Source organism: Acipenser ruthenus, chromosome 1 (assembly GCF_902713425.1).
Source record: "Acipenser ruthenus chromosome 1, fAciRut3.2 maternal haplotype, whole genome shotgun sequence".
In the NCBI taxonomy this organism is placed as follows: domain Eukaryota; kingdom Metazoa; phylum Chordata; class Actinopteri; order Acipenseriformes; family Acipenseridae; genus Acipenser; species Acipenser ruthenus.
In genome coordinates this window covers 14,836,188-14,864,159 of record NC_081189.1, presented here as the reverse complement: position 1 = coordinate 14,864,159, position 27,972 = coordinate 14,836,188, and the positions used below count along the sequence as shown (strand labels likewise).

At 38.8% G+C, this 27,972-nt stretch overlaps 1 protein-coding gene across 3 annotated transcripts; it reads left to right on the top strand.

The window, feature by feature from the left end:
• The first annotated feature begins 12 nt into the window (after positions 1-12).
• Positions 13-27,941, top strand: LOC117403539 (serine/threonine-protein kinase NIM1-like). 3 transcript variants are annotated; one of them, XM_059007379.1, is made up of 8 exons: positions 13-244; positions 8,130-8,224; positions 8,520-8,547; positions 17,519-18,182; positions 19,163-19,508; positions 21,573-21,608; positions 24,950-25,218; positions 27,069-27,941. In XM_059007379.1, exons 5-8 carry the CDS (start codon positions 19,217-19,219, stop codon positions 27,813-27,815), a joined length of 1,344 nt encoding a protein of 447 aa, XP_058863362.1. In that variant the 5' UTR covers positions 13-244; positions 8,130-8,224; positions 8,520-8,547; positions 17,519-18,182; positions 19,163-19,216; the 3' UTR covers positions 27,816-27,941. The 3 variants fall into 3 exon arrangements, with proteins under 3 accessions (XP_058863362.1, XP_058863304.1, XP_034780832.2); XM_059007321.1 differs by lacking the exon at positions 8,520-8,547; XM_034924941.2 differs by lacking the exons at positions 8,520-8,547; positions 21,573-21,608 and having other exon boundaries at positions 15-244.
• The last annotated feature ends 31 nt before the right edge of the window (positions 27,942-27,972 follow it).

Here is a 27,972-nt window from a genome sequence, read left to right as displayed (position 1 = left end):
TGATTAGTCAGCTTCGTTGCCATTGACGAGCGAGGATGACAGCAGGTTTGGTTACGTTGAACAGCAGGAGAATTTGCTACAACTATGGATATGGGTACATGTAATCAAACGGACAAAGTGATGAAGCGGGGAAGGCAACCGAATGCGCCCTCGCGGAGAAGTGTTTGCTGGATTGAGTTTCTAGAGCAATTGATTTAAATCGACGTTACCAAGTTTAATTTCACATGCATTCAAATACAAAAAGGTAAGGGATGAGGTTTTTTTTTTTTTTTAAATTTGTGTTTTAAACGTTAGTTCCTTACTTAAGGTTATTTGGATTTAAAAAAGGTAATCATATTGACAAAATATATTGACTTAGGGTTAAGTATGCTAGTAATATTCCCAAAATAGAGCTGTGTGCAAAAGTCTTAGACATGTTACATCTTTCTACACTGATGCATTGAGCAACAACAGTGTACTTAAAGCATCCACTAGTGTTTTCTACTATACAGCCTTAATTTGCATAAAAAAGGAAAAACATGAGTGAAATAGCTCGCATCACTCGATTTTCAAGATGTGGTATCCGAAGCATAATCAACAAGTACAGAGAAACATCATCTGTAATTGACAAACCCAGGACTGGAAGATCCAAAAATCTGTTTAACAAGGATGAGCAATATTTGAAGATAATATCCTTAAGGAATAGAAAAAAGACAAGTGTTGAATTGACAACAGAACTGGCAGAAAGCACAGGTGTCGTCGTCCATCTATCAACAGTCCAAAGCACCTTTGACCGTTGTTCCATAGTCCCATTTCTGTGCTCTTGTGCATATTTTAGCCTTTTAGTCTTGTTCACCTTTCTTAAAAGAGGTATTCTTTCTGCAACACATCCTTTAAGTCCTGATTTCAAGAGTGACCATCGTACTGTTGATTTAATGGACAACGACACCTGCGCCTTCTGCCAGTTCTGTTGTCAATTCAATGCTTGTCTTTTTTCTATTCCTTAAGGATATTATCTTTTGAGTCAAAGCAGATTTAGGGCTGGCTTTTCGTATCACATAATCCCACACGCACGAAATGTAAATAGAAAACTGAATGTGTGACAGGCAAGACGGCAGTGGATCAGTATTGAATGGTAATTATTTCTACATCATACAACTTCAATTATAAAAATATTAAATTAAAAGAAAATCTAGCAGGTTAACGTTCAAGTTGTTTCTTTCACTTAAGCTGCAGTGCATTCATAATTATGCTTAATTTGTCACAATTACATTTTCTTACTGTTATTTAGTAATTAAGCGATAAATATAAAAACTGCAGGATTGTGGATCTCAATAATGATCAATAAAATGGTGCTGGAGACTTGGCATATTCATTTATTCGTTCATTTTGCACGCAATGATATACCTAGCTACAGAAGTGTGCGTCTTTACATTAAGATGCCAATCATTTATTTTAGCTGCTTGCTTTTACACACATAAATACTGTCTCATCCACAAATATTATATATCGTTGATGCACCATGTGAGGGTGAGACCCTCGCTAATATTTCAATGGCTGGTATTGTGATTATTATTGTTAATGTGTTATTATGTATTGTGCATGCTGTTGAGCAAAGTGTATTTGGTATGTGACGGTGTATTGCTGTATTTAGATTACAGTGCTTCCCTTAATGAAGTTGTCGTTTACATGTGGGACAAGGGTTTTGTTTTATAGCCATATGTACGGTAATCTTCCAAGAGAAGGGGTAATGCTAATGTTCAATCTTTACTGGTAATGGTCAGGGACTAGAGAATAATAATAACAATGATAATAATAACGAGTAAACGATAGAATAGTTTAACAGTCGTGTTTGTAAACAAAGCCGGTATTCATGCAGGTTAAACAAATGTATAAATGAGAAGAAACATGTGTAATGTATTTAACATTATTTAATACCATGTCTTTCCTTAGGAGGTAGCAGTAGTACTATTAGGTGGTCAGTCGTGAGTTTGTCTTGTGAATGTCAGTCATTGTGCACAACCTGATAGTAATTTGCAATCTGAGTGACGTATCCATTACGAAAATAAATATTTATACCTGTCAACACTAGCAGGTTGCTGTTTCCCGCGTTCTAAATACCTCCGTGTTCTTGAGAGAATAATGTGATTGTGGGTGGAGGTAAGCTCAGACCGTCACCCCGTTACACACCATAACAGTAACCCAAAATAGTCAATATGTTTTTTTTAATATATACCATAAAATTGCTACCGTGCTGCATTGAAAAAAAATATTAATAAGAAACACCTGCTGCAAAAGGATTGCTGTGTATCGTGGTAGCGCTTCCATTCTGAGTGCAGGCTATCGTTCCATAAAAAAAAAACAAAAAAAAAAAAAAACTTGTTCGCCACATTTTAGGCCTGCTTTTCAGTCACATAGTGAATTCGCAAAGGCGCCTTAAAAACGCAATGAACGGGGTTGCAGACCTAAAAATGGGGCGGCCCTGGGCCAGCCCAGTAGTATGAACGGGTCATAGATACCACTGTTGTACCACTCCACCAAAGGCTTAGTTTTAGTTGCCCTTGTGCTGCCATTGCCCCTCAGAACAGAACTATTACATACCGCTATACTGTAGTTCTGCTGCAGTACCGTTGAAGATAATGGATACAAGGTTATGAGGTCATGAGCCTCTATTGACTGCATTGGAATTGGAGTGTTCTTGTCATCCTTCTGATTGGGTGCAGCTTGTGAGTACATCAGCTGTGTACAACCATAGTCAGGCCTCTCTCACAATACAGAATAGGAAACATTTCAATGTTGCACAGGCTTCAGCACACAATGATCTTCAGTGCACACACCAATAGGCTTCCCCACTTCACTTCCCCACAGTCAGCCTCGGAGTACTTAGTAAGCAACTAAGCAGTATAGAACACACATTAAAGGATATAAAACATGAAAGGAATTCAATATTAGGAACATGTAGATGATATAAAGTACCTTTAACAGATTGTCTCTGAATAGATCAGGTACAGATCAAACTTAAGAATCTGCAGCCAGCTGTGGTTGACAGATAGACCAGAGCCCACTAATGGGTTTTCATCCTGTATTCCATTGAGAATTTCTCCAATGATTTTGCAAGCTGCAAGATAATCTATATGCCTGCTTTTAAAAATCTGTCTAAACCGGCTGATTTGTGTGTCCCCATGAACTCCTTGTAACGTCTTTGTGCTTGACCTGTTGTCTGGCTCCTCGCTGCTGCGGTTATGTAATTAGTCGTTCCCTGACTAACATTAGATAGTGAGATGAGGATCCCTTTTCCTGGAAATCTGTGCTAAGATCACTTTCATGGTTGGAACAATCTATGGGTACTGTGCTGCTCACGTCATCAGTGAACTTGTATATTCCTAAAAATAGGTGAAACCGCTATCCTGTGTAATGCCGGGAGCTAGCTGTATGCATGTATGTATGTTTACGTGTAAGCATGCTAACCTATTTTGTATATGATTTAGAAGGTATTACAAGTGAAACATTTGCGCTTCTTAGCTTTTTAAAATTGTACAGTGTATTATAAACTTATTTTGGTCTTTTATACATGTGAACCTATTGATTTTTTTTTATTTGTTTGCATACGATTCCCGCTGGTATATGTTAAGCACAGTATAATCTTACAAGGAAACAAGTGTGCCGGTTGAAATGGAAGGCGTGGTGCGCTGGGGTGTCTGTTTCCAGGTCATTTAGACCTGGGAGAAATCCTAATGATTTATATCTTCTTATGGAGGATTAAAACGAAAGTGGCCTGACCTGCTGCATTAAACTGAGATTTTTCAGACTTTGTACGTTTAATAAATGAAGGTTGAAATATTTTAAGTAAATAATACTGTATGTATTTTCATTTTTTTTTAAGACTGTATGACTATGTAGTAGTTACAGTTTTTACTTTTTGTATTCATTTCAAATGCTACATCACTTTTGACATTCAGTATTAAAGTACAGTATTGTACAATATATCCAGACCATTATTGAAAAGTTTAAAACTCAAAGTGAGAGACCCTCAGAATTCATTTCCGGTTTAGGGTTTTGATAACAATTAAACCTTTACAGTTTGATTTCCATTGACTGTGTATACATTACTTTTGATGAAATAAACTGTGTTCGCTTCTGCTGTTTGATAAATGTGCACATTTGTCAAGAGCTATAATATGCACCCTAAATTCTCAACGCAAAACAATTGGCATTAACTACTGTTACTAAATTAATAAGCTGTCAACAAAGCCCATTCAGAAATAGTGAATCATGACTTTTTAACAGATCACAAATAAGAAAATGTTCCTGTCTATAAAATGTGAAAAATCTATGTTATAATTTAGTGCTCTTTCAGAATGGGACACACATTAAAAAAATGAAAATTGTATGCCTCTACATTGCTTTAAATATCTATACATGTTACGTGCTTCAGTTTAGTTTTCAATGTGTTTACTGTGTACATGTGTCTCTTAACATGTACATGCTGTGACACCTTAACATGCTAATGTAACATTAAACAGTACCAAGGCTTGGACAGACAAGGTTACAGACTCTGAATAAGCCTGTCAAATCATAACCCATTGTCCTCCATTGTCCTCATTTGAGTACAAGGCTACTTTGTAATTTTCTGCAGCATTTTTAACTGTTATTTTATTTAACTGTTAATTTTACCGCAAGCCAAAATTGTAGTACAGAATTTCAGGTTAGATTTCAAAATGTCAGATTTTTATTTTTATTTTTGTCAGTTTCTCATTAAGTATATGGAATACTACAAAGCAGTATGTTATTCAATATGATAACGTAAAATTATTCGGCAGGTTTAATTCGACTTTATGAAGCAAAATAAGTTAATTCTGTTGGGTGACATAGCTGTACGTTTCTAATGAAATCAGTTGCATGACTTTTGAATTCTCTGATATTATTTGTAAGAGGGACAATTAATGCAGTGAAATGATCAGGAACTTGTTTCCATCATTATTATTTTCCGCCCGAGAGATTTCAATGTGATGACGTGTGATATTAACAGGAGTTTATTTGTAAACAAAGAAAGAATTACAACTTTCCTGGGACTGTACTCTATAGGAAAGTCTGCTTACCAAGTAAAGTTAATAAGAGGTTCAGGTTAATGGAGACTCTTCCACTTCTGGGAACTTCAATTTGACAGTCTGCTTCTCATTGTGTTACCCTTCAAAAGCAGGTAATGCAGTAATTCTCCCCAGGAGAATGGGAGGCTCTGAAGTTCAGACTTCCCATCACTGACTGTTTTGTTGTAACCATGGGCACTTTGCCTCTATAAATCCCCAAGGGCCATAAAAGTTTATTGCACTATTTATTTGGGAATAGGGGTTGCACTCTAATGTCTGCTGTTGCTTGGCATCTGCGATGGTTTTGGTTGCTGGGGGAGATTTGGTGCCAGTTCTAAAACAATGACCTTCTTCAGAATTAAACGGTCAGTATCGGACTAAAAGAGAGCCTTTGTTTAGTGTCTCTGAAATATATCCTGTTTAATTAATGGATAAGTAAATTATGCTGAGAGACCCTTTTTTTTAGTGATTTACAAAAAACTGGTCACCATAGAATTTTGTGATAAATCACAGAAATCTCCTTTTTTCAATACTTTCTTATGCTTTGTTGTTGGGAAAATTAACAGTATTGAGTCTGGAGCTGTGGGCCAAATGTAGTAAAGTGTAGCTCTCTGGGCTTCTAGTGGCTTTGCATAAGCTTGTGAGGACAATTTGGCAAGTTTCCCTGATCTCTACAGTGCTAGATTTGGGGGATAGAGATGTGTTACTGTTGTGTGGTAATTTGACAATGCTACGATTTCCTGACAGAAAACATCACTTGGTCACATAGCAGGACTAATCGTATGTATATACACCATCGCCCCCTGCTGACACTAACTATATATTAAGTATATGTTTTGAAAAATGGTTTAGTGCAGCTTAACTTTATTGTTGTACATACTGTAACAAAGAAGGGTTTTCTTTGTCACTTGCAGGACCTTTTCACACTGTAGTGTAAAAGCCTTAGCCTTAACACAGACCAAGACCAAACATTTTGACCTGCTTTATATACTTGCCTGTCTAATTACCGACAGACATTTCTAATTAAATTAGAGCCAGGTATAATTCATCCTGGCTCACTCCCGTGGCTTTCTGGGGGATGTAGTCCTGAACTTCAAGGACTACACCTTTCCTCCCCCTTTCTCTGCCACAATACACAAAACGAAGGGGGCAAACTGGCCTGGGCACTCAATGACCTTTATGCCAGCTGTTTTAGCTCAAAATGTGATCACACTACGGTTCACTTTGACCCCTGGTAACAGGAGAATCGTAACTTGAGATATCTGAGTTCTTGCATGGCACGGGCATTGACAATAAAGTAGGCATTCATGTATGGAGCTCCCAAGCCCACAAAGATTCAAGGAATACAACAGCAACAAATTGTACAAATACAAAAACTGAGAATTTATGAATGATTTGCTATACCAGTACAGCTCAACGATCAGTGTGTTGTTATCAAGGTATTGCTATGATAATGAGAACAATAACTTATTTTATGATAGAATAATAGCAACTATCTCTCTGTCAGGGGAAGTTGGTACTGTTGCCCACAGTATAAATCCACACAACACAGAAAAAAGCCTGGTCATGCAAGAGTTTACTAGCAACAGGATTGAGACAACCGAAGAAAATAGGAGACGTCAAAAATACATTAATAAGGTTCTTTGATGTCTTTCAAAGCAGATGAATTTCTCTGAAGTGTCAAGAAACACGGTAGGCCTAATTAACTGAGGTTTGGATGGTTTTATCAGGTTGTGTAAAAAGCCATCGAGGTACTCGGATTGCATTGATATTCTTAGCTTAAAAGAAGATGAGTACCAATTATAAAAACTGCATGAGAGGAGAGCTCAAGGAGAATAGCATCATGCATCAGGCTGCTGTTTGTACACGATTCACGTCCGCTGGTGTGAAAGTGTTCTGCAAATGATTCACAACAGAATGTACAGTCTAGTCTGCTGTTACTGAACACTTCTATTACTCTTACTATTTGTTTATTCTCTTCATCTCTGAATTGTTCTCCACCAGTGTAGTTTATAGGGGAGGGTATAGAGGAGTGTCTGTCAGATCAGAGCTTTTAACCAGAAACCTGGTCTTGGTGAGTAGGCGGTTGCTGTTCGGAGACCCTCTGCATTGCTTTATTGGTAAGCAAAGCAACAACTGCAAAAACAAAACAGCCCTAACGCATTCAGTGCTTAGTAACCATACACTGACCTATAATGATTTTATTTTTTTTACATCTGGGCATACCTAAAACCAGTGTACTGGTCTTCCATGTTGAGTTCAGTTATCTTTCCTAGACTATAGTTGTGGTCTGCAGTTATTTTTTCTAAACCTGTGTGCATTTGTATTAACCCTTAAATGTACAAGGGACATATGTGTCTCACAAATAAAATGTTGCTAACTTTCTTATTTTTGCAACAAGCTGCATGAAACAGGGTTCAAAATGTTCTGACAGGTTGGATCTGGTCATCCAAATGGTTAGTTTCCTCGTAATACTGTACTTGAGTCACTCTGAAATGTATTTTAAGAAGAAACTGTTTGAACAACCGTTCAATTCCTTGTGTATCTTGAGGGGTTAAAAAAGTTTTGTAGACATTAGTCAGGAGAAGAACGAAAAATAAAAAAATGAACCAGCTGTTCATTCCCACGTGTTTGTATGTAGCTCTCAATTATTCTTCAGTGAGCTGCCTGCTTGTCTCTGAGTCACAGTCTCTGTTATGTTCCAATAGGAATCCTTTCTTTAATCCCAGTCTGTGTGGCTCAATTAGCCAGCACAGGGGAGCATTGTGCAGCGAAACTCTGGTGAGTCTGTGCAGGGAGAGGGTCCCAAGATAGCCTCAACCAAGCTGCTGGCACGCAGCTTCATTGCATATTCATTCTTGATGCAGCTCACGCCAAGCAACTGAAGAGTCTGATGCTGTCCCTAATTAAACCACCACACAAGTCTTTCCTTCTTTAATGAACGGTCTTCTTTGACAGATTCAGAGACGCCTTTCCTCCTTAGCTTTCTTGCTGCCCTGCTCTTTGAAAGACAAGGATTTCTGTGTGCTCTGTGAGAAACTGATATTTTCCTTTTGTTTTTAGAGCCATACGGGCAGCCTCCCAGAACAGACGGTAATCTAAACAGCATTTTAGCTGTTTCATGCCTTGGGGCCCCTGTGCAGCATGTGTAATTTGAGGTAAGTAATCTGGCTTCTTTCTTTTTTCTGTTTGTTTTTGTTCAACAGTGATTCACATTTACAGCATGTCCAGTTATAAATAAATTCATAATAGGTGCACGCTGTTGTAAACATATCTATGTAACAAATAATGATTCAAAACGAGAAATTAGCACTCTTACCACTCACCTTACTGTTTAATGTAGCTACTAAGAGATCAGTAATATATTATTTTGAGGTATTCCTTAATACTTTTATACTAAGCCTTTACCTTTTTCTGCATGTTCCGATGTACTATTTTTTTTTTCATTTGCAGGGAGAGAGGTGACATCAGGTAGTTTTATGTGAGTAAACTGTATTACCAAGCAACTGACTTGTAAATACAGGAAATATCGCTCAGTTGTGTAGATTACTGGAATCATCATTGACTTTTAAAGGGAGTTTGTAGCAAAGTTTGTTTACTGTAGTTAGCAGTTTCTTCTTTCCAAATGGTCTCTTACGTTGGTATTAACTGGTGACTCAATGCACAGGATTAAGATTAGCTTATTTTAATGAAAAAGCTAGTTTCATTGCCTGATCCACGATGGTTTTGTTTTCTATTAATCAAGAAAGTTTTTTTTACCACTAATATCAAATAAGATACATAGCTTTATACATAGCTTTATAAACATTTGTCAAAAAAAAAAAAAAAATCAAAACAGGGACTTTTTTGTATTACCTGTAAATATTTTCCAAAAAATATATTATGCACACATAGACTGTAACAAACAGGAAACTATATTCCCCTGCCTTATGAGATCATAACAAATGCAGACTAGTTAATCTTTAATGAGATGGGCTGAAACTGCAGAGGCTGCCTCCATTGAGATTTTATATCTCAGTTATTTAATTTTTAATGACAGGATCCTCCACCCCACCCCCCCCAAAAATGCAAATTATTTGTAGAATTTGAACATCAATAATAAAAAAACCCCAGCATAAATACACAGCACTTTTTGCATCTACAGTAGGAACCAGATCATGTATGAATGTTTCCTTAGTACAGGACTGCTCATGGAGTGCAGCTTAAGGAGTCAGTATAATGTCTATATAAATTATAACATTACCTGTTAGATGTATTGAACCTTGCTATGCTGTTTCTTATCTTCCTTCTAGTACTTTTTCAGAATTATGAACTGCTTTGGGCAACTCCGATCTGTCCCAAATCTGAGTTAGTGTCTTCATTCTGTCCCGGTGGCATTGATTATGTCCCGGAGTTAGTGTCTTCATTCTGTCCCGGTGGCATTGATTATGTCCCGGAGTTAGTGTCTTCATTCTGTCCCGGTGGCATTGATTATGTCCCGGAGTTAGTGTCTTCATTCTAGCTCGGTTGCATTGATTATGTCCCGGAGTTAGTGTCTTCATCCTATCCGGTCAGATAGCAGCACGGTGCACCCTGATAAAAGGCAGTGGACACACCTCTTCATTATTCTCACTCCAGAGTTCATCTGAGCTAACCTTTACAGATAGCAGCTGCTCAGGTTGCTAGGCTGCAGTCTGTGCTGGCTTAACATGTAGCAGTGTATGCTCTAGATGTGTTTCCTATTGACACCAATTGCAACACAAGCTCTTGCTGGCAATAGATATCGTTTGGGATGAACCTGCTGAATGAACTCAATGGCCTATCAGTTTTAAGACTGATTTTATGTGTTTTAAGATGCCATGAAAACATAATTTCAAAGTTTTCGTAAAATGCCAACTGCAAAGGTAATTTTCTAAATGATATACCATAACCACAGGTGCGTTGTTGAGACTGGTCTGGTTTTGAGCGGTGAAACTTTTTTAGGCAAGGTAAAATTGTTTGTAATTGAAAAAAAAAAACTTCACATACAAACGTATGAGGGTTGAACTATGATATAGGGTCTTTAAGCTGGCTTTCTTTCATTGAAGGGGTTTTTGATAATTCAAGTATTCCATTAATCTTACCAGATGTGCGCTTCCATTCTCTGTGTAGGTTTGTCACTGGCTGCTAATTTATTTGAAGCTGTTGGAAAAGAATATGCATCAAATGCTCATTGCAGATATTTCAATGATGTACTTCCGTCACATGAAGGAGTTAAGTCTCCGTTGAAAACACTCCAGTCATAGGAAAAGCAATGATTTAGTGTGGCTCAGCTGTGAGCCACACTTTGGTTTGTATGTACAAATGTACCTGTAGAAATAAATAAATACAAAGCGTGGGTCCCGAGAGGCTTACCTGGTAAAAGCACTGCCACGTGGTGTGCAGGGTGAGTCATACAGTCAGGGGAGCGCAGAGTCGCTGGTCTTTGCTGGGGATTCTAAAGGGAGCATTGCTGGCTCTGACACTTCCAAAAGATAGGAAGACAACAGCAGCATGCTAGGTTTCTCCTCATTGCGCTACAGTGGACCCTACTGGCCAGGATGCTGGTGAGGTCATCAACATCTGCTTTCGAGTTCTTGAGCATACAAAAAACAATTGGCTTGGCCGTGGGATCGGAGGGCACCCACTGACCTTCAGTTCTCCTCAGCTGTTGTGGGGAACTGCTGCGGTGAGCGTACGTAATTGGACATAAATTGTGGAGAAAATCAGGGATAAAATAATTGGGCAGTTGGGCAAAAATAAATGAAATAAAATAAAATAAAAGCTTTATTTTCAGTGTTACTGTTTCTAAGTGTTGAAGAGATAAATGGACCATCTGTCGACGTGAAATCACTTGACAGAAAACGGTTCGTAGCAAGAACAATAAATAATAAGACGTGACCTAGCGTTTCAAATAAACATAGCAATCCATATTTACAAGTTGTTTTCCTTTTTGAAAGTATTTTAGTTATATGTGTTCATTTTAACATGTAATGTACATACTCACTACTGCACAGTGAAAGTAGGACACAGGTGTGCAGCCTAATTCTACAATTTGTTATATAACCTCCCAGAGGAGTTCTTCTTTGTAGTTACTGTAAGTGCAGCTGCCTGTTGTGCCTAATGGGATGCAGTGTCAGAGAGTCTAATATATATGTTGGAAGCATGCATGGATTACAAAGCTGCTGACCTTGTGATCTCAGTACCACTATTTTGTACAGTGCAGTACAATGTTGTATATAATGGACTGAATGTAATGAAACAGCATTTCACAGAGCAGCTAGGTTATCAGACAGGTGGATGATGGTGGGATGGGTTGTTTGTATATTAAGGGCTTCTGAGGGAAGGTTACCGAGGGAAAGGAAGAGATATTGTTGTAGATGATGCAAGAAGTGTTTCAGTCAATTCTCTTATGGCAGGTGTGTTTACTGATCCACACTGTTTAGATTCTGACATTGAGAATCAGGACCGATGCAAAGATGATTATTATTATTATTATTATTATGTATTAAAATAGATGCATAAAGCTAAAATACTTACAGCCCCACTTTTAACACCTCACATTTACAGACCAGACCAAATGACCAACAGTTTCAGGTATTGGTTTTACATTTTATTAAAATTGTGGGTACATTTGAACTCTCTTGTGGTCATGTTATTTCTGGATGGTAGACATTTTAAATAATACAAACCCATTTATAAGCTTTAATGATTAAAGTAAATGTGAGAATAACTGAATATTAACTAAGAATTATGTGTATTGGCACTGGGAGCTGTTTCTGTATTAAGGCAAGTAGCTGTTGGCTGTTACAAAACTGGAAAAGTGTTGGCCCATGTTTCAAAGGCGAGGGAGATCAATGGTAGATTATGCAGACTGAAAAAGAAATGCTGCTTCTATTCAGGTTTTTGTGATTGAGACTCTAATTAGGACATCCGCTTGTTTTGAAGATGTAAACTGTTCTGTTTTGAAAGTCATTCTTTCAGCTCAAAGATCAATAGAAACATGTGTGTTTGCAATAAGGCGGCGAGGATGTGCAATGCGTTGTTTGAAGAAGGTAAACAGGGTATTCATGAGTTCCTACCTTTGATTTCAACCAGACCGCTCTAGAAGATACACAGCCTGTCGGATGTGAGTGATCGGTTGGAAGAACTAAATATCAGTAGCACACTAATGGAAGGCTGCTTTGAAAGAAGCGAGGGTCCCTAAACACCTGCAAGAGCCAGTCTAGTGTCCAGTTCAACATTTACTTTTGTTTAAGTTCATCATAAAATAAAAAGAGCAAATGCAGAATGTATTAGTATTCAGTCAACAAATGTTGGTTCCTTGATGTTTTCATTCCTTGTGGTGATTTTGCATTTTAAGCACCAATGTTAATAACTTGCAATTATCTCCCGCAGTGAAGGAAATCCCCATTCATGTGGATACAGTGCAAGCAATACATACATACCTCACATTTTACACTGTTCACTTTGCATTAAACTCTTCATAGCCACTTCTCACTCTATACTATTCTGTACATGCTCTTGATATAGGTCGTGGCATCAACTTTGTCGTCCTACTGATAGCTCTCATTTTGAATGTACAGTTGTGCCGGATGTATGTTACCTGTTTATCCAAAGAACATGTAGAAGTGCGTAATTTAGACAAGTGCAAGTGACGTCTGAATGAAGCAGTGCAGGGCTCCCTGCAGTCCTGCAGAAGGTCTTCTTTTCACTGCTTCGTGTCCCCTGCTGGGAGCTGCATTGCTGGCGCTGGCACTCAGATTACACGCAGCAGAATCAGTCCCTTGCTTACCGATGTTGCCAGTCAACCAACTGGCTAGAGGTGACTCTCTGTCCACCAAGGAGCTTCCTTAATCCTGTTGACATGAATTACATATCACTTGCCAGATTATTACTGCAAACTCCCCAAGATTCAGTTGCAGCTGTTGGCAGCCACGGCAGCGTTGTTGGTCCAAGAAAATGTTCTGTTATTTTGTCAAACAGTCATGTTTTGCCTTTTGTCTGTTAAGCTGCCAACTGCTTCTTTGGAAGGTGAATATTTGTTTCTGGCTATTGTTGACCGATAACATCTCTCTTAATCGCTGAATGCGGTTTTAATTTGGTTCAGAGCATTCTGCACTCATCAGTGTTTCTGCTTGTATTGTTCAGTACAAGTACCCTTCAGAAGGTGAGAATGATTCAGCGCTGTGCTACAGCTATCAAACAGCAACAAAAGGACATTGAAAGATTAAACAGATTGTTGATTGCTTAAATGGATTTGCAACTTGTGGTCAGTTAAATAAAAGTGTGACTCTCTGTTAGATGATTGCATCTGAGATCTATGTTTTCTGTGTTTGTGAATGTGTGGTTATTGGATTGGTATTTCAGATTTCTGAGAAAAAAAACAGCTGTTACTTACTGGGATGAAGAGGTGAATAATAACAGCTGTAACCTTTGTTCCAAACTACTCAAACATGAAGCCAATAGGGTTTTACATTCATGTTCTATACTTTTATAATTATTTTTTTTATTTTAGAGACATGTAACTCCTCAAGTTTTTGACAGTTGCCTGTCCCAAACATGCTGTATTAATTGTCCCAACACTGTTGTTCAAGGACCAATGTTGAAAAAAAGGTTGGTGTCTGTACAGTGGCCATAGATAACAACTATGTCCAGACTTCATTTTGTATAGCATACTCTAAAGCCAGACACTTGGAGTCAGCCAAAGGGCTCTGAGAAATTAGAATGCAAGCTCTTATTATGTTACATCACCTGAGACCCTCCCCCCCCCCCCCCCCCACATCCAGAAAGAACTGTACTGGAGTTCCGATAAAGATCAAGGAGCATGGGCCATAGCTTGCAACTGTGGGTTATAAATGAAATGTTCTGTGCTTGTCTTTACTTAAGTACTTAAGACTTTGTACCTGCCAATTCACGTGACACCAGGTCTGAATTTACAGGTTGTGTTTAAAAGTTAGATGCCACTCAGTTGACCTGTAAAACTGCAGATATGTACACCACAAGAACAAGAGCTGCTTCTGTAATGGAGATCACGTTGAGACTAGCTCTGATGCAAAGACAAGGATGTGGGGCGCAACTAGAGCTTCTGTAATGGAGATCACGTTGAGACTAGCTCTGATGTGAAGACAAGGAAGTGGGACGCAACGAGAGCTTCTGTAATGGAGATCACGTGGCGACTAAAGTGCCGATCTGTCTTCAGAAGCCTGTGAAAATCTGATTAAAACCCTTTACAGTTCTGTACTTCTGAGAACTCTCTTGTGCGTATGTAAATGCATGTTTAAAAGCCCTGCCAGCTGTTTTACATTTCTGTCTTAATTAGACAGTATCCTCTGTCAGCATGCGCCTTTCAGCAAATTAACTCCTTTCTTTGCTTTCTTACCATGCAGGATTTCATGTTCATGGGTTCACTGAATTTGTGGTTTATTCAGGGTCACTTAAAGAGAAGCTTTGCACTTTGAGATATTTATTTATTTATTTTTTAAATGTATTTATTTATTTATTTATTGATTGATTGATTGCCAAAAAACACAAGGAATTGAATGGACAGTTTGGATGACCAGATCCAACCCGTCAGTCAGTACATTTTAAACCCTGTTTCACGCACTTCATTGCAAGAATAAGAAAGTTAGCATCATTGTATCTGTGGGACACATATGTTCCTTGTACCTTAAAGAGTTAAGCAGCCTGCATGACATAAGCAAACTACCATGGTCCATTACCCTTCACCACTGGCCCAAACCATTGAGCAAATGGGTTTATTGAGCACAGCGGTTAAGTCAAAATCAGACAAAATAATACATAATAATGTTTTAAATCCATGTTACTACCCTTTACTTGCTTCAATGTCATTTTCAGTGCTTTTGAACTTTTAATATTTTTTTTTTAATGTTCTGCAATTGGAAAAGTCTGAAGCCCCTTCTTCCACGTTGTTCTGTCCCTATTGGACACCACTTTTTACTTTGGTGGAAAAAAGTGCCATTCCAGTTGACACATGAAACTGTTGCACAGGTGACCAGAGCTAAAGATTTTCTCTGAAAAGTACCAGCAGTGAGAGCAATGGTGCATTCTTAATACATACAAGTAGAGCAATACAGACTGAGAAACTTTATGGTGTTGCAGTTGGAGCATTATTTTTTAGTTAAGAAAGCTTAAGGAACTGAAGGCAATACATGGAAGGGAATGTTTTTCAAACCGAACCTTATTGTACAACAAGTGCTGAAAGATAGATTCAGCTTTAAGGTGCTCATGCAGAGTCTGGTTGTCCATATCATGTCAGAAGTTTGTGACGTACTCTGAGGCAAGGTCTTTTCCACATGGCATTCTGCAGTGTGCCTGCAAGCTTTCAGGACAGTAATATTTTTTGACAATCGCAGGTCATTACCGTTGCCATGGTAATGGTACTTACTGGAGTGGAAAGCTTCTGCTTTGCTATTGCAAAGCAACAGTTCTTGCATAGAGGCAAGCCCAGGCAGACGTTCATGCTGTCAGGAGGAAACATGTCAAGTAGCAGCAATTGGCCTCTTCACAATGGTGACACATTTATTTATTTAGCTTTCATCTTTCTGACATCATATTTCTGTATAATTACAGCTAATGTCTTTGAATATGTCCTTAGTCACATTATTCTGTACTCGTATTGTAATGGGGAGAATCAGAAGCAATCAGATGCAACATAATGCCAAAGTCCACCCACATACAAATGGAAATATATATGTTTTCTGTTCTAAAGCCATCTTTTGTCGATTCTCTCTTTCATTAGCAGATTTCAGTATTGTCATGCCAGACAAATCTAGACCTTGGCCATTGAATTGAAATGTTGATGCTGTTTATTTATTACAAACAATCCTGTTATAGCTATCAAGACCTCACAAGACCTTCCTCAGATGAAATTGAAAATTAAAATGAATAGATATTTTACAATACCTGTACAACACAGATCCAAAGAAAATCTTCCTAGTACTTTATTTTAGTAACTGAATGAATTACTGAGCTGTGACATATTAACAGTAGTGATGAATTAAAGTAAAGCTGTACTGTAAACAGCAAGACATTGATGACAGTAATACATGGATTACATGCTAATCTCTTCAGAAACAGATTAGACCTGGACCTGATCAGAATATCCTGATGTGAATATTAATACTGCACAGTGGAAATAAAAGATTAAGAACCACATGTAGATTTCCTGTTTTCATCAAAACTTCCCAGGAAACTTCAAGCCCTCCCATCCCCCAGAAGGAGTAATAATTTGAACACCTAATCTTGATAAAAACTGTAGTGAGTTTGGATAATGAACGAAAAGATGATTCAGACTTGGCTAAGGCAAGTGAAAGATGGCAATATTTTGTGCTGGAACATTAGATGTGTGCTAGTTTCAAGTTTCACTTGGACTGCAGAAAACAATACCTGTCCTGTGCTGCTTTGACTGATACGCATTTGGATCAATTGTGCAGACAGACTGCTGTTCAGGGTTGAAATACTGTCCCTTTCTTTAGTTCATCAACATTTAAAGGATTCATTTTGAATGTAAACCCGGGGATGTTTCCTATCTGAGTCTCAAGAACCTCTCAACGGGCACCTCATTGACTGTGCTGGTGAGTTGGTCTTACTGGTTTAGGAGCTTGTAATGCTGGTTTATGAAACTGTCAATGGAAACCTTCTAGGAGGATGCTTCCCATACAGACAAGGTCAACTACTAAGGTAATGTCCTCTAATCAGGTTTATTTTGTAATATGAAACAACTGGTAATCTGTGAGTTTATTGCTATATCAAACGTTGAAGTTTTGTAGTTACATATTGATTTAACTTTTCAATATTGTGTCTGTCTTCGGTTTCATTGTCACGTTCTATCTGAATATTTTGCGATATTGTACCATGTGGCAGTGCCCCCTGGTGGAGCTTCTTGATAAGTGGATGAAAGTGAAGTGGCTGTCACTGTAAGCGCGGGCTGTGATTTTAAATACAAGCTGTTGATCCAGTTAGAAACCAGCAAATTCCCAATGTCCCAACTCACCAGAGGTTGTTGGAATCGGCAGGGTAGCAAGCATGCATGCATCTACACATACAAGTTAGGGCAAGCATACATACAACAAACACAAATATATCCCAAAAATCATTAAAAGCTCTGCATTTTCCAGTGTCCAAAAAAAGTCATTAATCTTAGTGATTACTGGGCATGTTGCTAAATTATTCACTTAGATTGTTTCTTTGAAAGCAAAACTGCTCCTCTGCCGCTTCCTCCGAAATCAGCTTTGGCAGTTAACATGAGCTGCATCTCAGCAAAACAAAGGACTGAATATTCAGATTCCATTTCTACCAATCAGACAGTCTGGTCTAAAACAAGAGGTCTGACTGTAAGCTATATTGTGAAAATGATCCCATTCGGGATACTTTCTGCTGTATTGATGGTGAGCAACCTAACACAATGATTATTTTGTTTTGTCTTGCGTTAGGCTGAAGAGGAATCCCAGCCCCAGAAATTAGGACTAATTTAAAGACAGCTTAACGTGTATAAAGTTGCTGGCCCTTCTAATTCCCTTGAGTGTGACAGTAGGAGCCAAGGAGACTGCCGGCAGCACCCCCACTGCAATAACAATGACGCAGAGACTCGGGAGTTACCTGGTGACGGGTCGAAGAGGAACAGACAAAAAATGAAGAAAATGCCAAAGGCAAAGCAGTCTTCCTGTCTGGAAAGTGGGCCCACGCAGTGCTTGAGGACAGCTCACTCTGAGCCTTACCATTGCCTTGATCTGAACAGGAGATTACTTTTTTAATTTGATCAATAATAAAGTGAAGCATGTAAATCAGAATGCATTGACAATAAGAGTTACAGAAGATCTTGTCACTTGGGGTGTCAAATCAGAAAAAAAAAAAAAACCTTAAAACTTGTATCAAGTTGTCTACCGATACAGATATTAGAGGTCCTTGGAGATTTTCACAAGCAGGTTTTATCAGATTTTTATTATGTTTTATTTTTTATTTTTTTTACTGCTTGTGGTCAGGAAGCCCATTTACAAATGAAAAATATATGAAGCAAATGAATCTTTTAAAAGAGATTTGAAAAAGCTAACAGGACTTTTTGAGCATTATCTTTCTAAATGGAACAGGCATACAAAGGTAGGTAAAAAAATGAGGGTCTCATCTGCAGAACTGGGCCTGTATATGTGTGTGTGTGTGTGTGTGTGTGTATGTGTGTGTGTGTGTGTATATATATACACATTGCTTTATGTTCCTGTAATGTCAGGCTTTGAGCGTTTAATAACTTGTTTGAGGAAGAAACTCATGGTACGTGTGCTCCAAATGACCCTTATTGTCTTTACCACTCCTTCCTACTGTTACGTGCAGTAGGACACCCACAATGAGCTGCCTTTCTTTTGCAGTAGACAGGGATCCTTAATAGGTTAATTCTGTGCCTTGTAAACTGTTACACTGTAAAGAACATGTGCATTTTTCAGTGCCTTTGTATTGAAAAGGTGATTGAAGCTGCTCTCTGCGTGAAGAGGAAATGCCTCTCATACCTCTGTCACCCCCATCCTCTCAGTCACCCACCTGTTACTTCAGTGTTTTAGTCTCCTCCAGCACTGCGATGTGCAAACAAGAAAGAAAATTTAATTTCACTTGTTCTCGTTCGACATTTTTGAAGCGCATACTAAAAAAGGTAACATGATCATTTGTACATGTGCAAGGAGGAGCTGAGCTAAGTGCTGGGTATCTAGGGCCCTATTTAGCAACGAGTGCAGCCGCAAAGGCAACATTTGTCAAATAAATAAAACCGGTTCAGTTGCAGCTAGGAACAGATACAGTGCCAGTTTTATGCTGTTAAAATGATCATATTCCTATCAGAAAATGTGCCTTGCCCTTGCACCTGTTGTTAAATAGAGATCACAGTGTCCCAGCATCACAACTGTTTTTCTAGAAAACTCTTTGAAATTCAAGTCACAGAAAAAATATTACAATGAAATAGGAGAGCAGTAGTGTACAATTAAACCTTTTACTCCATAAAACAAAGAGAATTGGGTGGGGATCTGTATAATGGCAGCTAAATGTTGCAAGTGAACCTTATTTTGATGGTTGGTTGGATTTTTGTGTTGTTGCAGGTATTCCGGCTCTTTCCGTGGGAGCAGCTATGCAGAGCTAAGTGAGTGTGGAGGATGACGGCGGTGTACATGAATGGGGGGACTCTGGGGAGTCAGCGTTACGCCCGGTGGAGCCGACAGGACAGTGCCGAGGACTACCCCTGCACCGAGCGCTACACTGAGGAGGAGGGCGGCAGGCTGCGGCGGCTGACTGCCTTCGAGAAGCTGACCCTGGACATGTCCCACGATGAGAAGGTGGTGAAAGAGCTCACCCTGGGCAAGAGAATCGGCTTCTACCGGGTCCGTGGAGAGATCGGGAGTGGAAACTTCTCCAACGTCAAGCTGGGCATCCACTCCCTCACTAAAGGTACGGGCTTAGAGACATGCTGGATTTTACTTGGCACTTTATTGGAACTGTTAGGAAATGAAGGAAAGGCACATCATTAGGGGATGAAGGCCAGTCTGGAGGCAAATAAGCTGAACCATGTCACATGCTCAACTATTCTGTAGAGCAGTGGTTTGTGGTGAAATGGAAATGGAAATAGGATGGAAATAAGTGCTTTACCATTCACAAAATACTTTGCAAGTGCACATGCACTGCTTGGCCACTTTATTAGGACCTGTACCTAACATTGTGTTGGGCCACAGCTGGCCCTGATCACAGCCTTGACACAATATGGCACAGACTCCCCACGGTGCTGGAAGGTGTCTTGAGGGATTGTGATGTCATGTCTCTGTCATGTTCCTCAATCCATTCCCACGCAATTGAAAGTAGCCACTAGGTAGCATTGCTGGGTGGACTTGATCCGCGGTGCCAAGTAAACTGTAGCATTCGTCCTGCATTCCTGAGTAATAAAGGGACCCGGGACATACCAGGAGAGCATTCCTCACATCAGGTGATGCCAGATCCAATCGGGTAGACCGGTCCTAATAGAGCTTCCAGGCAATGCACTGTGTGATCTCCAAATGTGCAATCTGTTTTTCTCAGAAACAGCTTGCTTGGTTGCAGGCTTTAAGTTTGCTTTAAACTCTGTGAATTATTATCAAGATCAGCAATATTGGTAGGAGGCTGCAGATTGTATTTCTATCAGGCAGCAAACAGAGCAACAAGGTTATTGTTACTGCTCTCCCTTTACAGTACCGCTAATCCCTGATGTTTTAGTGGTGCAGTCATAATACTACTGTACTTTATGTACAAAGCCCAGACTTAAAGAGATTAAAGGATTTGTTTAAATGTTAAGTACAAAAAATCTTTTAGGTAGCCTCATCATGCTTGCTTGTCTGTGTACAAGAAATGTTTGTGAAGTATTTGTCAGTAAATAAAAAAAAAACCTGTTACACATTCAATAAGTATACAGTAGTATACATTTTTTATTTGACAGATGCAAACTTCTTGAGATCACTCCATAAGAGCAATACGTTTTGATGTTCTCTGGCTATTCAGAAATAAGTTCCTAGTGACTTTGAATGAGTTATAGCATATGAATGTAGCTCACGACGACTCATGCATAATCCTGAGAGTCACTTTCCTGAATTTCATTCAACTTCGCGTGGACATTTTGTACCATTATGATGTCATTCCAAATCCAGTAAACGTAGCTTGTTGTTGCCTCCTTCATCGAAGTCCACGTTCCAGATTGAATGAATTTCTGCATGGATATTTGTCACAGGAGGTTTCAAATCTACTCTTTCTCTGTTACTGACATTTGCTTTGAGAGGTTTCATTCACAAGAGTGTTTGAACTAGAGTGTTCTAGTTCAAACACACTCCAGTTATCTTGCTCCAATCAAGTTGTATTTAAAATGTTTGCATGTCAAGGCAGGTTTTTACAGCACCATATCCCAATATTAATAAATATACAGTCAAACCCGCTTACTATCACTTCAGAGGGCATACATTGTGACGATAAGCAGAGTTCATCAGTAACCTAACAAACCAAACAACCACGTACACATTGAAACTTCATACTTTCCTGCGCGCATTCTTTTTGTAGTAGAAGCCACCAGGCACTCAAATGCTTTCCTGTTTTTAAGACTCTTTGAGATCGTTGACAGGTGCGAAGAAAATTTGTAAGCGACAGTTAGTTTGTTTTATTGTCTCTCCTTTCTTGGATAGAGCAATTATTTCAGCCTTCATGGCTGTGTTTAAATCTTTTAATTTCTGAGACTTTTTCATTTTAATATGCAATGGTTACTAAAACACTGAACACACACTTCTAATCTCCATGAGTCAAGTTGGGTGATCATGTGACACAAGGCTGTCCAGTACAGTGTATACAGAATGTGTCTACAGTACAGGACAGGACATGCAACATTTTGAAGTAATATTAAGTGGGGTGGAAATTAATTGCATGACTGTTACATTTCCTTGTTTTCACTGACTTCCCATTATACTGTGGTTGGGACATTTCGATTTGAAAACTAAAAAACAGAAGGGAAACCACATCAAAACAAGGGCAACAACTCAGGTAAGACAGCCATTAAAATGTATTTATCTAAGTCTCAGAAACAAAATGTTAGAACTTGAAGCTACTGCACTAACAAGTAACTACAATGTGATAGGTGTTACAGAAACTTGGTTGTCGGAGAGTGATGGAGACGAATATAATATTAGTGGGTATACACTGTATAGGAAAGACAGGCAGGACAGAAGAGGCGGAGGGGTAGCGCTATACATAACAAATAGTCTTGAAGCCCAGGTGTTAATCTGGATGAAAAAAACAACGCTGAATCAATATGGGTCAGAATAATGGACAAAAATTCAAAGGGCATAATAATAGGAACATGCAATAGACTGCCAAACTCAGACGCCGAGCAAAATAATCTGTTATATAATGACATTAGAAATGTGTGTAGCAAAGGAGAAGCCATACTAATGGGGGATTTCAACTTCCCCCATATAAAATGGGAAAACCCGGTGGGGAGCACGATGGACGAAATTGAAATGGTGGAAATGACAAATGACTGCTTCCTAATGCAATTTGTCAAGGCACCGACTAGAGGGGAGGCATGCCTTGATTTAGTCTTTTCAAATAACAAAGACAGAATAACTAAAAAAGAGGTCAGAGAACCATTGTCAAACTCAGACCACAACATGGTCTCATTTGAAGTGCTTTTTAAAACCCAAAAAGTAATGACTAAAGCTAAGGTTTACAATTTTAGAAAAGTAAACTATGAAGGTATGAAAAAAAGACTAACAGAAGTAGATTGGAGTAAAATAGAGAAAACAGCCACAGAAAAAGGATGGCTGTTTTTTTTTTAATGTAGTACTAGAGGCGCAAAACAATTACATCCCAAAAGTAGACAAATCTAAATTTAAAACAACATGGCCAAAATGGTTTAATAGATCAATTAAAAAGAATATTCAGCAAGAAAAGGCACTTTACAGAGCGTTTAAAAGGGACCAAAAACAAAGTACACAGAAAGAGTACTTGGAACTGCAAACGCAAGTCAAAAAGGAAGTTAGAAAGGCCAAGAGAGAGATAGAAATGAACATTGCTAAGGGAGCTAAAAGCAATTCCAAAATGTTTTTCCAATATTATAACAGCAAGAGAACATTCAAAGAGGAGGTTAAATGTCTAAGACATACAAATGGCAAAATCATAGATGAAGAAGAAAAAATAATAGCAAATATATTAAATGATTACTTTTCAAAGTTTTTTACAAAGGAAGACACAGACAACATGCCCGACATGTCGACCTGTTCCTATCCAATTTTAAATAACTTTAGCATAACAGAGGCAGAAGTGTTAAAGGGACTAGGAGCTCTTAAAATAAACAAATCCCCTGGGCCAGATGAGATCCTCCCAATAGTACTCAAAGAAATTAAATAAGTTATTTACAAACCGCTAACCAAGATCATGCAACAGTCTCTTGACACAGGGGTTGTACCGACAGACTGTAGAATTGCAAACATAATACCAATCCACAAAAAGGGAGACAAAACCGGACCAGGTAACTACAGACCAATAATCCTGACTTCTAGTATATGTAAACTTATGGAAACTATAATAAGATCCAAAATGGAAAATTACCTATATGGTAACAGTATCCTGGAAGACAGTCAGTATGGTTTTAGGAAAGGGAGATTGTGTCTAACTAACCTGCTTGATTTTTTTGAGGATGCAACATCGACAATGGATAATTGCAAAGTATGTGATATGGTTTATTTAGATTTCCAGAAAGCTTTTGACAAAGTCCTGCATAAAAGATTAATCCTCAAAATGAACGCAGTAGGGATTCAAGGAAATGCATGCACATGGATTAGGGAGTGGTTAACATGTAGAAAACAGAAAGTACTGATTAGAGGAGAAACCTCAAAATGGAGCGAGGTAACCAGTGGTGTACAGTGGTGTACAGGGATCAGTATTAGGTCCTCTGCTATTCCTAATCTACATTAATGATTTAGATTCTGGTATAGTAAGCAAACTAAATTTGCAGACGACACAAAAATAGGAGGAGTGGCAAACACTGTTGCAGCAGCAAAGGTCATTCAAAATGATCTAGACAGCATTCAGAATTGGGCAGACACATGGCAAATGACATTTAATAGAGAAAAGTGTAAGGTATTGCACGCAGGCAATAAAAATGTGCATTATAAATATCATATGAGAAACTATGAAAAAGACCTAGGAGTTTATGTTGACTCAGAAATGTCTTCATCTAGACAATGTGGGGAAGCTATAAAAAAAGCCAACAAGATGCTTGGATATATTGTGAAAGCGTTGAATTTAAATCAAGGGAAGTAATGTTAAAACTTTACAGTGCATTAGTAAGACCTCATCTAGAATATTGTGTTCAGTTCTGGTCACCTTGTTACAAAACGGATATTGCTGCTCTAGAAAGAGTGCAAAGAAGAGCGACCAGAATTATCCTGGGTTTAAAAGGCATGTCATATGCAGACAGGCTAAAAGAATTGAATCTATTCAGTCTTGAACAAAGAAGACTACGCGGTGATCTGATTCAAGCATTCAAAATTCTAAAAGGTATTGACAATGTCGACCCAGGGGACTTTTTCAACCTGAAAAAAGAAACAAGGACCAGTGGTCACAAATGGAGATTAGATAAAGGGGTATTCAGAACAGAAAATAGGAGGCACTTTTTTACACAGAGAATTGTGAGGGTCTGGAACCAACTCCCCAGTAATGTTGTTGAAGCTGACACCCGGGGATCCTTCAAGAAGCTGCTTGATGAGATTCTGGAATCAATAAGCTACTAACAACCAAACAAGCAAGATGGGCCGAATGGCCTCCTCTCGTTTGTAAACTTTCTTATGTTCTTAATAATAAGCAGAGTGTGATATTAATCGGTGTGATATTAAGCAGGTGTGTTAATTATTGATGTTCACCGAACTAACTCATTGAAAATGTGTGTGTGTGTGTGTGTGTGTGTGTGTGTGTGTGTCTGAGTGAGTCTCCCCACAGTGTACAGTACTGTACCTTCAATCCCACAACAATCCTGTTAAACTAATCCACATACATGACAGTTCAAATCCCATTATACCATGCAAAGTACAAGGCTTCCAGTCTCTTCTTAGCCTGGTTACTTTGTGACTTTCTAGTACAGAGAACACTGAAAATGTTGGTATAAGAAGTATGAACAGGGACCAGAACACAGACGCAGCTTTTATATTCCATTCCAGTTGTTTTTAAAATGTTGTCAGCTTTTTGCCAGACCGATTTAAATCTGTTACCAGGATACATGATAGTAATGCTTTTGGTGCTAAACATTATTAGAAAAATAACATACAAATGGTGAAAAATGTACGGAATTTCTTGAATTAACGTTCCGTCCTGTGTTTGTCTCCCAGAAAAGGTAGCGATTAAAATCCTGGACAAGACGAAGCTGGACCAGAAGACGCAGCGTCTGCTGTCGAGAGAGATCTCCAGCATGGAGATGCTGCACCACCCCAATGTGATTCGGCTGTATGAGGTTGTGGAGACCCTGTCCAAGCTGCACCTTGTCATGGAGTACGCAGGAGGAGGGGAGCTCTTTACCAAGATCAGCACAGAGGGGAGGCTCTCTGACACAGACAGCAGAATCGTCTTCTCTCAAATCCTCTCTGCAGTCAAACACATGGTGTGTTTACAAAAGCTTTGTTGTTTTTTTTTAAAACCCTTTCATGCGTGGTGACCTCATATGGAGACAAACTCTCTCTAATCTTTATAGAGGGACATATGGAAGACACAAATGCATGATAGCAATTTGTTTCATTCGGAGACTGTGTCTGGATTTTCATCGTTGCCTGTGGCATTCCCCAAGGCTCTATACTGGGACCCATTCTTTTCTCTTTGTACTGCTGGGTGAGATAATCTGTAAACATGGTGTTAACTTTCACTGCTGTGCTGATGACACACAGCTCTACATCTCTGTAAAACCTGATGACACCCTGGCTGTGTCAGCCTTAGCTGAGTGCTTTACTGATGTGAAGAGGTGGATGTTCCAACATGTTTTACAGTTAAACTTTGATAAGACAGAGGTTCTCAGCAGCAACTAAAAATCCACAAAATCTCTAAAAATAGATCTGAGCAATTTGACCGCAAACATAAAAACGGAAGTGAAAAATCTAGGGGTCTTATTTCACTGTGATTTATCTTTTGAGTCGCATATTCGCAATGTCACCAAAGTGTCCTTTTACCGCTTGTGAAACATTGCTAAAATTAGGTCAATTCTCTGTTTGTCTGATGCTGAGAAACTAATTCATGCATTTGTGTCTTCCCGACTTGACTGTTGCAATGATCTATTCACTGGGCTTTCGGGTCACGCCATAAATCGCTTGCAGCTTATACAGAATGCAGCTGCTAGACTTCACTGCAGCGTATACAGAATGCAGCTGCTAGACTTCACTGCAGCTTATACAGAATGCAGCTGCTAGACTTCACTGCAGCGTATACAGAATGCAGCTGCTAGACTTCACTGCAGCTTATACAGAATGCAGCTGCTAGACTTCACTGCAGCTTGTACAGAATGCATCTTACTTTTTCAGATTAGCTTAGTTAAACTGAATTTTAAACTGTGTTTCTCTTCTCTATGCAAATGTGATCTATTTAGATTTTCTATAATGTGAATTCTATAATGTGTTGCATTTTGATTTTCTTCTGTTTTGTCCCGTATAGAGCTTTGACATACTTTTTGTATGAAAGGTGCTATGTAAATAAAGTATTGATTGGTTGATATTGAGTATTGATGATAGCCTCGTATGACGATGCCATTTTTCCCCCATATATTCTAAAACTACTTTTTTCAGCTATTTTAAAAAATACGCCATACATGGAAAGGTTAATAATAGAGATTGTCCTTCAACATTCTGTCTGCTGCTCATCTTTCTTCCACCAGGTGTCACTCTTATCTGTTGGGGTTATGTCAAATATTTTAAGTATGACAGAACTTGTTTCTTTAAAAATAAATAAATAAATGTTGTTTCATAGTTTTAATTTTAATGAAAAATGATTGCATGTTTATATGTTCCTGAAGAACAACCTGAACTTCTCACACAGAGACTGTACAGCGTATGGCCACAAGTTTTGCATCACCTAGAATTTTAGGATTGAGACATAAATAAAATAAAACTATGAACATAATTTAAATATTTTATTTAACATAGTGTAATCAAATAAACTACAAAATGATATTGCAAAGGTCAAGGCAGCCATAATAGTAGTACAGGATTTCAAAATGTCACATTTTTCAATTTTTGTCAGTTTTTCGTTAAGTATACGGAAAACTACAAAGCGGTGTGTAATTCAATATGTTAGCGTAACATTATTCAGCAGGTTTCACTCTACTTTAGGAAGCAAAATGTGTTAATTCAGTAGGGTGATGCAAAACGTTTGGCCAAAGCTGTAGTTTACTGTTCCAAGCCCTGCATGCATGTAGAGCACTGAAGAATTAAAACACTCAACCCAACATTTTTTTTCCTATATTTTCAGCACGATAGAAGCATAATTCACAGAGACCTGAAAGCAGAAAATGTGTTTTATACCTGCAACACGTGCGTGAAGGTGGGAGACTTCGGCTTCAGTACCATCAGCAAGAAGGAAGAGACCCTCAACACGTTCTGTGGCTCCCCGCCTTATGCAGCCCCTGAACTGTTCAGAGACGAGAACTACGTGGGCGTCTTCGTGGACGTCTGGGCGCTGGGCATCCTGCTCTTCTTCATGGTGACTGGCACCATGCCTTTCAGAGCAGACACTGTAGCTAAGCTGAAGAAGTGCATTCTGGACGGCACTTATACCATCCCCCCTTATATCTTAGAGCCCTGCCAGAGACTGATTCGAGGCATCCTGCAGCCTGTGCCTGCCAACCGCTACACTATAGACCACATCATGACCAGCGAGTGGCTTCACTCGGTCCAGTTTCCCAAAGCTATGGAGCCTTTCAAACTGGACCCCATGTATCTGGCTGAACCCTGTGACCTGAAGGAAGAGGAGGTGGAAGTTAAAGTGGCTTTGGAGAATCTGGGCATCACAGAGGAGCACATTAGGAACAACCAGGGGAAGGACTCGCGCAGCTCCATCACTGGAGTTTACCGCATCATCCTGCACCGTGTGCAGAAGAGACTAGCAAGGGAGAGCGTGCCCATTATCACACAGCTGGAACTCAAAGACTCCAAGAAAGAGAGGCACAAGCCTTATCGTGAGATCAGGTACACATCCAAACTCTGTTCAATTTTATAAATTGAGAAGATGTCATTGTCTTTAATCATACAGATTTTGTACTGAAAATAGAATGTGTTTTTTTTTCACAATGTTTGTGTTACATTTTTGTAAGGTTAAATTAATAAATTGTGTCTCTTAATTCAACTACAAATCTGAAGTCTTGAATGGTCCATAG

Bases quoted from the DNA above. Each gene is read 5' to 3' on its own strand.
- LOC117403539 (XM_059007321.1), top strand. From the start codon at position 19,217: ATGACGGCGGTGTACATGAATGGGGGGACTCTGGGGAGTCAGCGTTAC. The intron at 19,509-21,572 runs GTACGGGCTTAG...ACTAAAAAACAG, and splicing joins CATCCACTCCCTCACTAAAG to AAGGGAAACCACATCAAAAC. The intron at 21,609-24,949 runs GTAAGACAGCCA...TTTGTCTCCCAG, and splicing joins AAACAAGGGCAACAACTCAG to AAAAGGTAGCGATTAAAATC.